This window comes from Juglans regia, chromosome 12 (assembly GCF_001411555.2).
Source record: "Juglans regia cultivar Chandler chromosome 12, Walnut 2.0, whole genome shotgun sequence".
Taxonomy (NCBI): Eukaryota; Viridiplantae; Streptophyta; class Magnoliopsida; order Fagales; family Juglandaceae; genus Juglans; species Juglans regia.
The window spans coordinates 12,201,059-12,215,414 of NC_049912.1; the positions used below are offsets into that span (position 1 = coordinate 12,201,059).

Sequence of the window (14,356 nt, forward strand, 5' to 3'; positions counted from 1 at the left end):
GGAACCCCAAGATCGTATTGACAAGATTTGTTGAGCCTTAACCAATCACCGAACTAGATGAAAAACCAAGACTACGAAGGATTGAAAACGCCACACCAAGAAATCAGAATCAAGGTGATAAGTTTGGAGCTTGAACGCCACAAGATTAACTTGATAAGTTCAAAGAGTTCTTTGAAGAACCAAGAGGAACACAAGACCTCACAAAGACAAATAAGCTTCTGAAATTTCAAATCTGATATTAAAACTCGAAATAACCCCTTTATATACTTGGAACAACCCTCCAAGAATAGGAAAAGTCATAACTACAGCTTTAAAAGCAACACAAATATTAACATAACAAGTCCCACGAAATTTAGGCCTCTTGGACTTCTAGAGGCAGCCAGAAATGACTAAATGACTAAATTCAATGTATTTCACGTACCCAGGCAAGACTAAGTTCATTCACCTATTTAATATTCTTGAAACTTAACAAATTCACGTCCTTTAATGGTCAGACCATTCATCATATTTTTATGTGCTAATTAGCCTCTTCAATTGCCTTGATGACATGGATTAAGTCTTGAATATTATTTGAGCCCATCTTGGTCTTTTTAGAATCAGCCCAATTCTCTTGGATTAGCCCATTTAGTGCTTCCTTGAAACGTTTGGCTCTAAGTCTTGTAATTGGGCCACTAGGAAATGACAAAGGGTCTTGTACAAATTCAGCTCCATTCCCACTTGTATGATTAGCATGTCCAACTCATTGGTTTGCATCATTTTCTCCCCCTCTTGAGAAGGATTTGTCCTCAAATCATCACCTACATCAAAAGGAGACAAATCAGCAACATTAAAGCTTGCACTGACACCATACTCACCTGGTAAGTCAAGCTTGTAGGCATTATCATTGATGCGTTCTACTACTTGAAATGGCCCGTCACCCCGAGGTAGGAGTTTTGAACGCCGCTTCTCTGGAAAACGGTCCTTCCTTAAGTGCAACCAAACCCAATCTCCTGGTTGAAACACTACCTTCTTACGTCCCTTGTTGGCTTGATGGACATATTGTTTAGTCCTCCTTTCAATGTTCAGCCGTGCCTTTTCATGAATCATCTTTACAAATTCTGCATTCTTTTTGCCATCTAAGTTCACACGTTCACTCAAAGGTAAAGAAGTTAAATCCAAAGGTGACAATGGGTTAAAGCCATAAACAATTTCAAATGGTGAAAACTTAGTTGCAGAATGTATACTTCTATTGTAAGCAAATTCAACATGTGGCAAACAATCTTCCCATGCTTTCAAGTTCTTTTTAATGATAGCACGCAACAAAGACGACAAAGTTCTATTTACTACTTCAGTTTGGCCATCCGTTTGTGGATGACAAGTAGTAGAAAACAACAACTTAGTTCCCAGCTTTCCCCACAAAGTCTTCCAAAAGTAACTCAAAAACTTTGCATCCCTATCAGAAACAATGGTCTTAGGCATACCATGTAACCTAACAATTTCTTTGAAGAACAAATCAGCTATATGTGATGCATCATCAGTTTTATGGCATGCAATGAAGTGTGCCATCTTGGAAAATCTATCTACCACCACAAAAACTGAATCTCTCCCCCTCTTAGTCCTAGGTAAACCTAAAACAAAATCCATAGAAATATCAGTCCAAGGTTCACTAGGTATTGGCAAAGGGGTGTACAAACCATGGGGTTTCAACTTAGACTTAGCCTGTTTACACGTGATACACTTCTCACAAATTCTTTCCACATCACGTTTCATATGAGGCCAAAAAAAATGTTCATGCAAAATTCCTAAAGTCTTAGCTACACCAAAATGACCCATCAAACCACCACCATGAGCTTCTCTCACAAGCAATTCGCGCAAAGAACATATTGGCAAACACAGTTTATTTTCCCGAAACAAAAATCCATCATACCTATAAAACTTACCAAACGCCATTTTTTCACATGCATTGAACACATCACCAAAATCAGAATCTTGAGCATACAATTCCTTAATGTATTCAAAGCCAAGCATTTTTGTATCTAAAATGGAAAGTAAGGCATACCTTCGGGACAATGCATCAGCCACCACATTTTCCTTACCTTGCTTATATCTGATCACATACGGAAATGTTTCAATGAATTCCACCCACTTGGCATGGCGTTTGTTCAACCTTTGCTGTCCTTTCAAATGCTTCAAAGACTCATGATCTGTGTGAATCACAAACTCCTTTGGCCATAGATAGTGTTGCCAATTTTCCAAAGCCCTCACCAAGGCATACATCTCCTTATCATAAGTAGGGTAATTTAGGGCTGCCCCACTCAACTTTTCACTGAAATAAGCAATTGGACGGCCTTCTTGCATCAAAACAGCTCCAATTCCTATGCCTGAAGCATCACACTCAATTTCAAAAGTTTTAGCAAAGTTAGGTAAAACAAGCAAAGGTGCATTAGTTAACTTTTCTTTGATCAGACTAAATGCCTTTTCTTGTTCTTTTCCCCACTTAAACGGCACATTTTTCTTGATGACTTCAGTAAGAGGGGCGGCTAAGCTACTAAAATCACGCACAAACCGTCTATAGAAGCTAGCTAAGCCGTGGAAACTCCTCACTTGGCTGACTGTTGTAGGCGTTGACCACTCTTGGATTGCCTTCACCTTTTCCTCATCCACCTCAATTCCTCTCTTACTAACAACAAAACCAAGAAACACAAGCTTATCCGTGCAAAAGGTGCACTTTTTGAGGTTAGCAAACAACCTTTCTTTCCTTAGAATTTCCAAAACAGATTTCAAATGCATTACATGTTCTTCCAAATTTTTGCTATAGATCAGGATATCATCAAAATACACAACTACAAATCTGCCAATAAATGCTCGCAAAACATGGTTCATCAAACGCATAAATGTGCTCGGAGCATTAGTTAAACCGAAAGGCATCACTAACCACTCATACAAACCATATTTAGTCTTAAAAGCAGTTTTCCATTCATCACCTTCTTTCATCCTAATCTGATGATATCCACTCTTAAGATCAATTTTTGTAAAGACACAAGAACCATACAATTCATCCAACATATCATCTAGTCTAGGAATGGGATGACGATACTTTACCGTTATGTTGTTGATGGCTCGGCAGTCAACACACATCCTCCATGTTCCATCCTTCTTGGGAACTAACAGCACCGGAACCGCACAAGGACTCATACTTTCACGCACAAACCCCTTCTCCAATAATTCACTTACTTGCCTCTGAAGTTCCTTGGTCTCCTCGGGATTACTCCTATAAGCAGGTCGGTTTGGAATTGATGCACCAGGTATGAAATCAATTTGATGTTCAATCCCTCGGATTGGAGGTAAACCATATGGTACCTCTTCAGGAAGGACATCTTCAAACTCCTGCAAAAGAGAAACAATATTGCTCGGCAAAGCACCGACGAGATCATTAGTACATAAAAGAGCCTCCTTGTACATGAGTACAATAAGGGGCTGGTGTGAAAATAATGCTCTCTTGATCTCACTTTTTTTTGCAATGTAATTGAATTTTTCCTCTCTTGCTCTCACTATAGCCGAAATCCTCTCTCTTTCTTTTTCACTCTGATCAATGTTTTTCTCTCCTTTTTTTTTTAAGTCTTTTTTTTCAGTTTCGGCCTTCCTTTCCTTTTCCTTTTTTTTTTCATTCGAACTTTGTAACTTTAATTGGTCCTCCCTGACCTGTTTTGGAGTTAATGGCACAAGAGTAATAGGTTGCCTATTAAGAGTGAAGGAATACTTATTTGTGAATCCATCATGCGTAACCCTCAGATCATACTGCCATGGTCTTCCCAACAGTAAATGGCATGCGTGCATAGGAACCACATCACAAAGCACCTCATCCTCATATTTGCCAATGGATAATGCCACCAACACTTGTCTTGTCACCTTGATTTCCCCACATTCATTCAACCACTGAAGCCGGTAAGGTTGAGGATGTTTCAAGGTAGTTAAAGCCAATTTCTCCACCAAATAAGTGCTGGCTACATTTGTGCAACTCCCACCATCGATAATGACACTGCAAACTTTGTTATTTACAAAGCACCGAGTATGAAACAAGTTCTCCCTTTGGTTACTTTCTTCCTCCTTAACCTGCACATTGAGAACTCGCCTTGCAACCAATAAATCTCCAACCACAGCATTTTGCTCATCGTCAGCATCCTCCATAGATGGCATATCATCATTATCTACTTCTTCCTCATTTTCTGACTCAAGCTCTCCTTGGGCATTTATCACCATCACCCTCTTGTTTACACACTGGCTGGCTATATGTCCGCGCCCCTGACATTTAAAACATTTAATATCACGTGTCTTAGAACTTGAAGTCTCGATTGTACCTGAAGTAGTGGCGGTCTTTAAGTTGGCATTCTTAGAGGATTCAAATTTTGGCTTATTTTGTTGCTGCTCGTCCCTTTTTGGAGTTGTCTTCCACGAGCTGGTTGTAGCCATAGGCAGTCCCCTCCTAGCCAATCCCTTTCGTTTGAATTGTTCCTCCACCTTTATGGCTTGATGCACCATATCTGTCAACTCAACATAGTGCTGCATCTCGACTATATCCGCAATCTCACGATTTAAACCGTGCAAAAACCTAGCCATGGTGGCTTCCCGGTCCTCTTCTACATTTGCCCGGATCATAGCTACCTCCATCTCCTTGTAATACTCATCCACACTTTTAGATCCTTGAATTAACCTCTGTAATTTTTGATACAATCCCCTATAATAGTGGCTGGGTACAAAACGCTTCCTCATAAGCATTTTCATTTCCTCCCAAGTGTCCACGGGTGGCTCTCTATTCCTCCTCCTATTAATCAGTAATTGATCCCACCACACAATGGCATAATCGGTAAATTCAATTGCAGCCAACTTAACCTTCTTTATCTCTGAGTAGTTGTGACAATCAAAAACCATCTCCATTTTAGTTTCCCACTCCAAATAAACTTCAGGATCATTTTTACCTTGAAAAGATGGGATTTTAATCTTTATATTTCCTAAATCGTTATCCCTCCTAGGCCTACCCATCCTAGCTTCTCTATTTCTATACCCACGCTCAATCCTGCCTCGGTTCAAATATTGCTCATCAAACTCCTCCGACTCCGCCTCTCCATCAACATTCCGCCACGGACCACGCCCACCATGCTGCCTATTGTGGATGTCATGTTGCTGGCCCCTAGGAGTTTCCGCTTCTACCCTGTCCAACCTTTCGTGAATAGGTTCTAATTCAGCCCTCAACATACGCCTCATCTCCCCTAACATCGCTTGCATTTGGAGGTTTGGAACTGGAGGTTGTCGAAATTCTTCTGTTGTGTCTTCTTCTTGATTATTAGACATGTTTTAAAATCTGCAAACAAAGTTAGAATCCTCACAAGCACTCCCTCACGTGTTTCACTCAAGAATTGATACACTTGCACTCGTGTTTTCACTCTAAACGGCTTTTACCCTCATATGGTCTCACACACTCTTGCCTTTTTCCACTCTTCTGTGTCTTCTTTAGTTCTTAATCGAACTTCAAGAAACTCATTCAAAATAATCCAGCAGCAATTCAGAAAATAAACAACCAAAACTCATCAAAAGTTCAAGTACTTGAATAAGGTGAGATACAAGATTGAAAGGAAGAAGTTTTCTTACTGGAATCGTGTACCCTTTTTTTTTTTTTTTTTAAACACAGCAGGAACAGGAAATAGAACGAAGATAAAAGATAGACAAACTTATCTTAGAACCAAAGCTCTTGATACCAAAATGATATGAACTCCACCAACAATTGTGATGAAACCCGATAACAATGATGGCTTGGAACCCCAAGATCGTATTGACAAGATTTGTTGAGCCTTGACCAGTCACCCAACTAGATGAGAACCAAGACTACGAAGGATTGAAAACGCCACACCCAGAAATCAGAATCAAGGTGATAAGTTTGGAGCTTGAACGCCACAAGATTAACTTGATAAGTTCAAGGAGTTCTTTGAAGAACCAAGAGGAACACAAGACCTCACAAAAACAAATAAGTTTCTGAAATTTCCAATCTGCTATTAAAACTCGAAATAACCCCTTTATATACTTGGAACAACCCTCCAAGAATAGGAAAAGTCATAACTACAGCTTTAAAAGCAACACAAATATTAACATAACAAGTCCCACGAAATTTAGGCCTCTTAGACTTCTAGAGGCAGCCAGAAATGACTAAATGACTAAATTCAATGTATTTCACGTACCCAGGCAAGACCAAGTTCATTCACCTATTTAATATTCTTGAAACTTAACAAATTCACGTCCTTTATTGGTCAGACCATTCATCATATTTTTATGTGCTAATTAGCCTCTTCAATTGCCTTGATGACATGGATTAAGTCTTGAATATTATTTAAGCCCATCTTGGTCTTTTTAGAATCAGCCCAATTCTCTTGGATTAGCCCATTTAGTGCTTCCTTGAAACGTTTGGCTCTAAGTCTTGTAATTGGGCCACTAGGAAATGACAAAGGGTCTTGTACAAATTCAGCTCCATTCCCACTTGTATGATTAGCATGTCCAACTCCTTGGTTTGCATCAGTACTGGGCGCATTTGTAAGTCCAAATGGCATAACCAACCATTCATAAAGCCATACTTAGTCTTAAAAACAGTTTTCCATTCATCACTCTCTTTCATTCTAATTTGATGGTACCCACTTTTAAGATCAATTTTACTGAAAATACATGAGCCATGTAATTCATCAAGCATATCATCCAATCTAGGAATGGGATGGCGATACTTTACCGTGATATTGTTGACCGCCCTGCAATCAATGCACATCCTCCACGTCCCATCCTTCTTTGGCACTAGTAGCACTGGTACTGCACAAGGGCTCATGCTCTCCCTCACGTACCCCTTGCTCATCAGATCCTCAACTTGCCTCTGAAGCTCCTTTGTCTCCTCTGGATTACTCCTATAGGCTGGTCGGTTTGGAATAGCAGCCCCGGGCACAAAATCAATCTGGTGCTCAATGCCTCTAATGGGTGGCAACTCATTTGGCATCTCCTCCGGGAATATATCCTCAAACTCCTGCAACAAAGAAACAGCCAAACTAGGAAGAGACTGATTAGTTTCATCAAGAGTAAGATAAAACTCTTTATAGACAAGAAAAATCATAGGGCGATCTACGAAGAAAGCCCTCTTAACCTCACTCTCTCTTGCATAGAAACTCACTTTTGCCTTTCCTTTTCTCTCAGAAGACTCTATTTCTTTCTTCTCTCGTGGCTCTGCTCTTTTTTCTTTACTCTCAGCCACCTCTCTACTTTCTTTTTCACTCTTTCTTTTATGCTCATATTCACTCTCACTCTTTCTTTTTTGCTCAATCTCTTTTTCACTCTTCCTTTTTTTATCACTCTCATTTTCACTCTTTCTCTTCTGATCACTCTCATTTTCACTCTTTCTTTTTTTAGCAACCTCACTTTTCAATTTCAGTTGGTCCTCATAGACCTGGCTGGGAGTTAAAGGAGCAAGTTTAATTGTTTTGCCCTCCTTTTCAAAGCTGTACATGTTCTTGAACCCATCATGTGTCACTCTCCTATCATACTGCCATGGCCTCCCCAACAAAATATGGCCCGCATGCATAGGCACAACATCACAAAGGACCTCATCTTGATACTTCCCAATAGAAAAAGTAACTAACACTTATTTATCCACCCTAACCTCTCTACAATCATTCAACCACTGCAATTTGTATGGTCTAGAGTGTTTTAAGGTTGGTAAATTCAATTTCTCAACCAAAGTAGTGCTAGCCACATTAGTACAACTCCCTCCATCAATGATCATACTACATACCTTACTGTTGACATGGCATCTAGTATGGAAAATGTTCTCTCTCTGTTGCTCTGCATCATCCACCTTAATGTGTGCATTAAGAGCGCGCCTGGCAACAAGAGACTCACATGTCACAGGGTATACCACTCCATCATCATCACTAGCATCATCCAACTCGGGCACCTCATCACTATCATCCTCACTCTCAGTCATCACCTCCCCATTGTCACGCATAATCATCACCCTCCTATTTGGACATTGAGAAGCAATGTGCCCTGAACCCAAACACTTAAAACATTTGATATCTCTATTCCGTGAAGGTTGGGATTCTACCTTGGGTTTGTTGCTAGTCCCCTCATCTTTTCCCTTAGGTGGTTCGGTCTTTCTCTTTGCTTCAGCTGGATCATTCCTATCCCATTTTGATTTCCAAGTAGTGCTAGAAACCATAGTGTACCTTGCTGTCCCTTTTCTCTTTAATTGCCTCTCCACCTTCATAGCCATGTGCACCATGTCCTCTATCTCCACATAATGCTGCAATTCAATTACATTGGCTATGTCCTTATTCAACCCACTCAAAAATCTAGCCATGGTGGCCTCTCGGTCCTCCTCTACATTAGCCCGAATCATCGCCACCTCCATCTCCTTATGGTAATCCTCCACACTCCTAAACCCCTGTGTAAGATTTTGTAATTTCTGGAAAAGGTCTCTATAGTAATGGCTAGGAACAAATCTCCGCCTCATGAGAGCTTTCAACTCTCCCCATGTCTCTATAGGCCTCTCATAATTCCTTCTCCTATTGGTCACTAATTGATCCCACCAAATAATAGCATAATCAGTGAACTCAATTACCGCCAACTTCACTTTCTTCTCTTCAGAGTAATTATGGCAAACAAACACCAACTCTATTTTTTTCTCCCACTCTAGATAAACTTCAGGGTCAGTTCTACCTTGGAAAGATGGTATTTTCATTTTGATGCTACCAAGGTGATATGAACCCGTGGGAATGAATTCCCTTGAACCCACAATCAATTTGAAAACTTCCCAAGAAAGCCAAAAATCAAGTCAAGGATGGAGAATCTAGACCCGATGAGAACTCGTTTCAAGAACCTAGATTATATTAAAATCTAGACCCGTTGAAGAACCCGTCTCAAGAACCCAGATTACAAAGGAGGAACGCCACAAAGGTTGTGATTTACCTTTGATAAGTTCAAGAGTTCAATCAAGAACAAGAGGAGAAAACTCAACTCACAAATAAAATTCAATATTGTCTAACTCTCAAATGAGGCTACAAAGAGTTTTTAAAGCCAAACCTAATCAAAACCCTAGCCAAAATAATGCCCCTTTTACCCAAAATTACCCTTGATGAACAGTACCGGCTACAGTACGCGCGGCTACAGTAACCCCAACAGTAAATTGATGAAACCCTAGTTCCTAAAATGTAATTTTCCAAATAAGCCCTTGGCCAAAATACAAGGCCTTCCCAAAAACATAGTTCAAAAGAAATAAGACATGTGAGCCAAGCATCTTCAAGCCCACTTATTCTAAACTAATAAAATAAATCATTTAACCAAATTGGAAGCCTCCAATAACAATAGGCCGTATCTTTAAGTCATGTCTTCCACAGCTTGAATAAAGTGGATCAAAACTGGTTCTTCTTCTTTCAGACCCATCTTCAGTGTTGGGCTCTTGCTGGCTTCATCCCAGGTGGATTGCACCAATCCTTGCATTGCTTCCTTGATCTTCTTTGCCCTTGATCTTGTAATTGGCCCATCTGGAACTTGCAAAAGATCTTTAAGAGTAGGCCCACCTTGGTTCCTATCATTCCCCCTCTCCTCAAAAGGATTCGACCTCGAATCTTCACCTACATCAAAAGGAGGAACATTGAAAGTTGCAGAAACTTTATACTCACCTGGAAGATCCACTTTATATACATTGTCATTAATTTTCTCAAGAATTTGGAAAGGACCATCTCCTCGAGGATGCAACTTAGTCCTTCTATGGGCTGGGAATCTTTCTTTGCGCATGTGAACCCAAACCCAATCTCCTGGTTCAAAGATGACACGCCTTCGTCCTTTATTGGCTTGGGAAGCAACCCTTTCATTCTTTTGGGCAATTTGAAGACGTACCCTCTCATGAAGTGACTTCACCAACTCCGCCTTCTTTTGTCCATCCAAACTACTCCTGTCATCAATAGGTAAAGGCATCAAATCCAAAGGAGTAAGTGGATTAAATCCATAAACAATTTCAAAAGGAGAGTATGAAGTAGTAGTATGCATCGTCCTATTATATGCAAACTCTATAAATGGCAAACAATCCTCCCAAGTTTTTAAATTCTTATGAACAACAGTGCGTAAAAGTTGAGTTAAAGTCCTATTAACTACTTCAGTCTGACCATCAGTCTGTGGATGACAAGTAGTGGAAAATAAGAGCTTAGTACCCAATTTCCCCCACAACACCTTCCAAAAGTAGCTAAGGAATTTAACATCCCTATCAGAAACAATACTCCTAGGTACACCATGGAGTCGCACTATCTCCCTGAAAAACAAGTCAGCTATATTTGTTGCATCATCTGTTTTATGGCATGGAATGAAATGTGCCATCTTACTGAATCTATCCACAACAACAAAAATAGAATCTCTACCCCTTTTGGTCCTAGGCAGCCCCAAAACAAAGTCCATAGATATGTCTACCCATGGCTCACTAGGAACGGGTAAGGGTGTATACAACCCATGTGGCAAAACCTTAGATTTGGCCTTTCTACATGTAATGCACCTTCCACAAATACGGTTAACATCTCTCTTCATCTTAGGCCAAAAGAAATGTTCATGCAAAATGTCTAAAGTTTTCTTGACACCAAAGTGTCCCATTAATCCCCCACCATGTGCCTCACGCACCAATAACTCACGCATAGAACAATTTGGCAGACAAAGTTTGCTTTCTTTAAACAAATAACCATCATGCTTGTAAAACTTACCAAATGCCGCCTTATCACATGCCACATACACATTTGAAAAATCAGCATCATCGGCATACATGTCTTTCACGTATTCAAACCCAAGCATTTTGGCACTCATAGAAGTAAGAAGTACATACCTCCGGGATAGAGCATCAGCAACAATGTTCTCCTTACCTTGCTTGTAACGGATGACATAGGGAAAGGTCTCAATGTATTCCATCCATCTAGCATGCCTTTTATTCAACTTACCTTGACCCTTGAGATGCTTCAATGATTCATGATCGGTGTGGATCACAAATTCCCTTGGCCATAGGTAGTGCTGCCAAGTCTCTAATGCACGAACAAGAGCATAAAGCTCTTTGTCATAAGTAGGGTACTTCAGGGATGCCCCACTTAACTTTTCACTGAAGAAGGCTATGGGCCGCCTATCCTGCATCAAAACGGCTCCAATCCCTATTCCTGAGGCATCACATTCAATCTCAAAAGCTTTGTTAAAATCAGGTAATGCTAACACAGGTGCAGAGCACAACCTTTCTTTAATAGTGGCAAAAGCATTCTCTTGATTAGCCCCCCAATGAAACTCAACATTCTTTTTAATTACCTCAGTGAGTGGTGCAGCAATGGTGCTGAAGTCTTTAACAAAACGCCGATAAAAGCTAGCCAACCCATGAAAGCTTCTTACCTCAGTGATGCTTTTTGGCGTTGGCCACTCCTTGATGGCCTTGACTTTCTCTTCATCCACCTCAATACCCTTTGTACTAACAACGTAACCAAGAAAAACAACTTTTTCCATGCAAAAGGCACATTTCTTGAAATTAGCATACAACTTTTCACATCTCAACACATCAAACACATATCTCAAATGCTCAATATGTTCATTTAAGTTCTTGCTGTACACTAAGATATCATCAAAGTACACAACCACAAACTTGCCTATGAATGCACGTAGGACATGGTTCATTAATCTCATGAAAGTACTGGGCGCATTTGTAAGTCCAAATGGCATAACCAACCATTCATAAAGCCCATACTTAGTCTTAAAAGCAGTTTTCCATTCATCACCCTCTTTCATTCTAATTTGATGGTACCCACTTTTAAGATCAATTTTACTGAAAATACATGAGCCATGCAATTCATCAAGCATATCATCCAATCTAGGAATGGGATGGCGATACTTTACCGTGATATTGTTGACCGCCCTGCAATCAATGCACATCCTCCACGTCCCATCCTTCTTTGGCACTAGTAGCACTGGTACTGCACAAGGGCTCATGCTCTCCCTCACGTACCCCTTGCTCATCAAATCCTCAACTTGCCTCTGAAGCTCCTTTGTCTCCTCTGGATTACTCCTATAGGCTGGTCGGTTTGGAATAGCAGCCCCGGGCACAAAATCAATCTGGTGCTCAATGCCTCTAATGGGTGGCAACTCATTTGGCATCTCCTCCGGGAATACATCCTCAAACTCCTGCAACAAAGAAACAGCCAAACTAGGAAGAGACTGGTTAGTTTCATCAAGAGTAAGATAAGACTCTTTATAGACAAGAAAAATCATAGGGCGATCTGCGAAGAAAGCCCTCTTAACCTCACTCTCTCTTGCATAGAAACTCACTTTTGCCTTTCCTTTTCTCTCAGAAGACTCTCTTTCTTTTTTCTCTCGTGGCTCCACTATTTTTTCTTTACTCTCAGCCACCTCTCTACTTTCTTTCTCACTCTTTCTTTTATGCTCATATTCACTCTCACTCTTTCTTTTTTGCTCAATCTCTTTTTCACTCTTCCTTTTTTGATCACTCTCATTTTCACTCTTTCTCTTCTGATCACTCTCATTTTCACTCTTTCTTTTTTGAGCAACCTCACTTTTCAATTTCAATTGGTCCTCATAGACCTGACTTGGAGTTAAAGGAGCAAGTTTAATTGTTTTGCCCTCCTTTTCAAAGCTGTACATGTTCTTGAACCCATCATGTGTCACTCTCCTATCATACTGCCACGGCCTCCCCAACAAAATATGGCCCGCATGCATAGGCACAACATCACAAAGCACCTCATCTTGATACTTCCCAATAGAAAAAGTAACTAACACTTGTTTATCCACCCTAACCTCTCCACAATCATTCAACCACTGCAATTTGTATGGTCTAGAGTGTTTTAAGGTTGGTAAATTCAATTTCACAACCAAAGTAGTGCTAGCCACATTAGTACAACTCCCTCCATCAATGATCATACTACATACCTTATTGTTGACATGGCATCTAGTATGGAAAATGTTCTCTCTCTGTTGCTCTGCATCATCCACCTTAATGTGTGCATTAAGAGCACGCCTGGCAACAAGAGACTCACCTGTCACAGGGTATACCACTCCATCATCATCACTAGCATCATCCAACTCGGGCACCTCATCACTATCATCCTCACTCTCAGTCATCACCTCCCCATTGTCACGCATAATCATCACCCTCCTATTTGGACATTGAGAAGCAATGTGCCCTGAACCCAAACACTTAAAACATTTGATATCTCTATTCCGTGAAGGTTGGGATTCTACCTTGGGTTTGTTGCTAGTTCCCTCATCTTTTCCCTTAGGTGGTTCGGTCTTTCTCTTTGCTTCAGCTGGATCATTCCTATCCCATTTTGATTTCCAAGTAGTGCTAGAAACCGTAGTGTACCTTGCTGTCCCTTTTCTCTTTAATTGCCTCTCCACCTTCATAGCCATGTGCACCATGTCCTCTATCTCCACATAATGCTGCAATTCAATTACATTGGCTATGTCCCTATTCAACCCACTCAAAAATCTAGCCATGGTGGCCTCTCGGTCCTCCTCTACATTAGCCCGAATCATCGCCACCTCCATCTCCTTATGGTAATCCTCCACACTCCTAGACCCCTGTGTAAGATTTTGTAATTTCTGGAAAAGGTCTCTATAGTAATGGCTAGGAACAAATCTCCGCCTCATGAGAGCTTTCAACTCTCCCCATGTCTCTATAGGCCTCTCATAATTCCTTCTCCTATTGGTCACTAATTGATCCCACCAAATAATAGCATAATCAGTGAACTCAATTACCGCCAACTTCACTTTCTTCTCCTCAGAGTAATTATGGCAATCAAACACCAACTCTATTTTTTTCTCCCACTCTAGATAAACCTCAGGGTCAGTTCTACCTTGGAAAGATGGTATTTTCATTTTGATGCTACCAAGGTCTCTATCTACACCATCCCGACCCCTTAGATTCCCCTCAAGTCCTCTTTCATGCCTAACTCCTCTATTTCTACCCGACCCAACGTCAGATGCTAAATCTTCCTCTTCCTCACCATCTCCTTCATTCTCATACTGATTTTCAACTCTATGCTCACGTCGCCTCCTATCCCTCCTACCTTGTAGATTTCTAATCGCTGCTTCTTGATGATCCATCCTATCCCTCACTTCACCCAACACCAAGTTCAACCGCTCAAACTGTTGTTGCATGGCTTGCAGCACAAAGGATGAGTTATCTGCTCTCCCCCTTGGTGATGCGCTACTCCGATGAGACATTATCAGGCGCTGCACAAGAGAATGTTAGTGGCAAAAAAAATAAATAAATAAACCTCACACACTCCCTCACGTGTTTACACTCGAATAAAGACACTCCACTCGT

General features: G+C 40.7%; 1 protein-coding gene across 1 annotated transcript; it reads right to left on the reverse strand.

Moving 5' to 3' along the window:
* Positions 1–5,438: 5,438 nt before the first annotated feature.
* Positions 5,439–13,809, reverse strand: LOC118344013 (the record flags this gene model as incomplete). Its single annotated transcript, XM_035683745.1, has 6 exons — positions 5,439–5,513; positions 9,490–9,815; positions 9,954–10,734; positions 10,864–11,499; positions 11,947–12,195; positions 12,697–13,809. Coding segments are annotated over 6 exons (3,180 nt in total), but the record flags the coding sequence as incomplete, so codon positions are not given.
* Between the last annotated feature and the right edge of the window lie 547 nt (positions 13,810–14,356).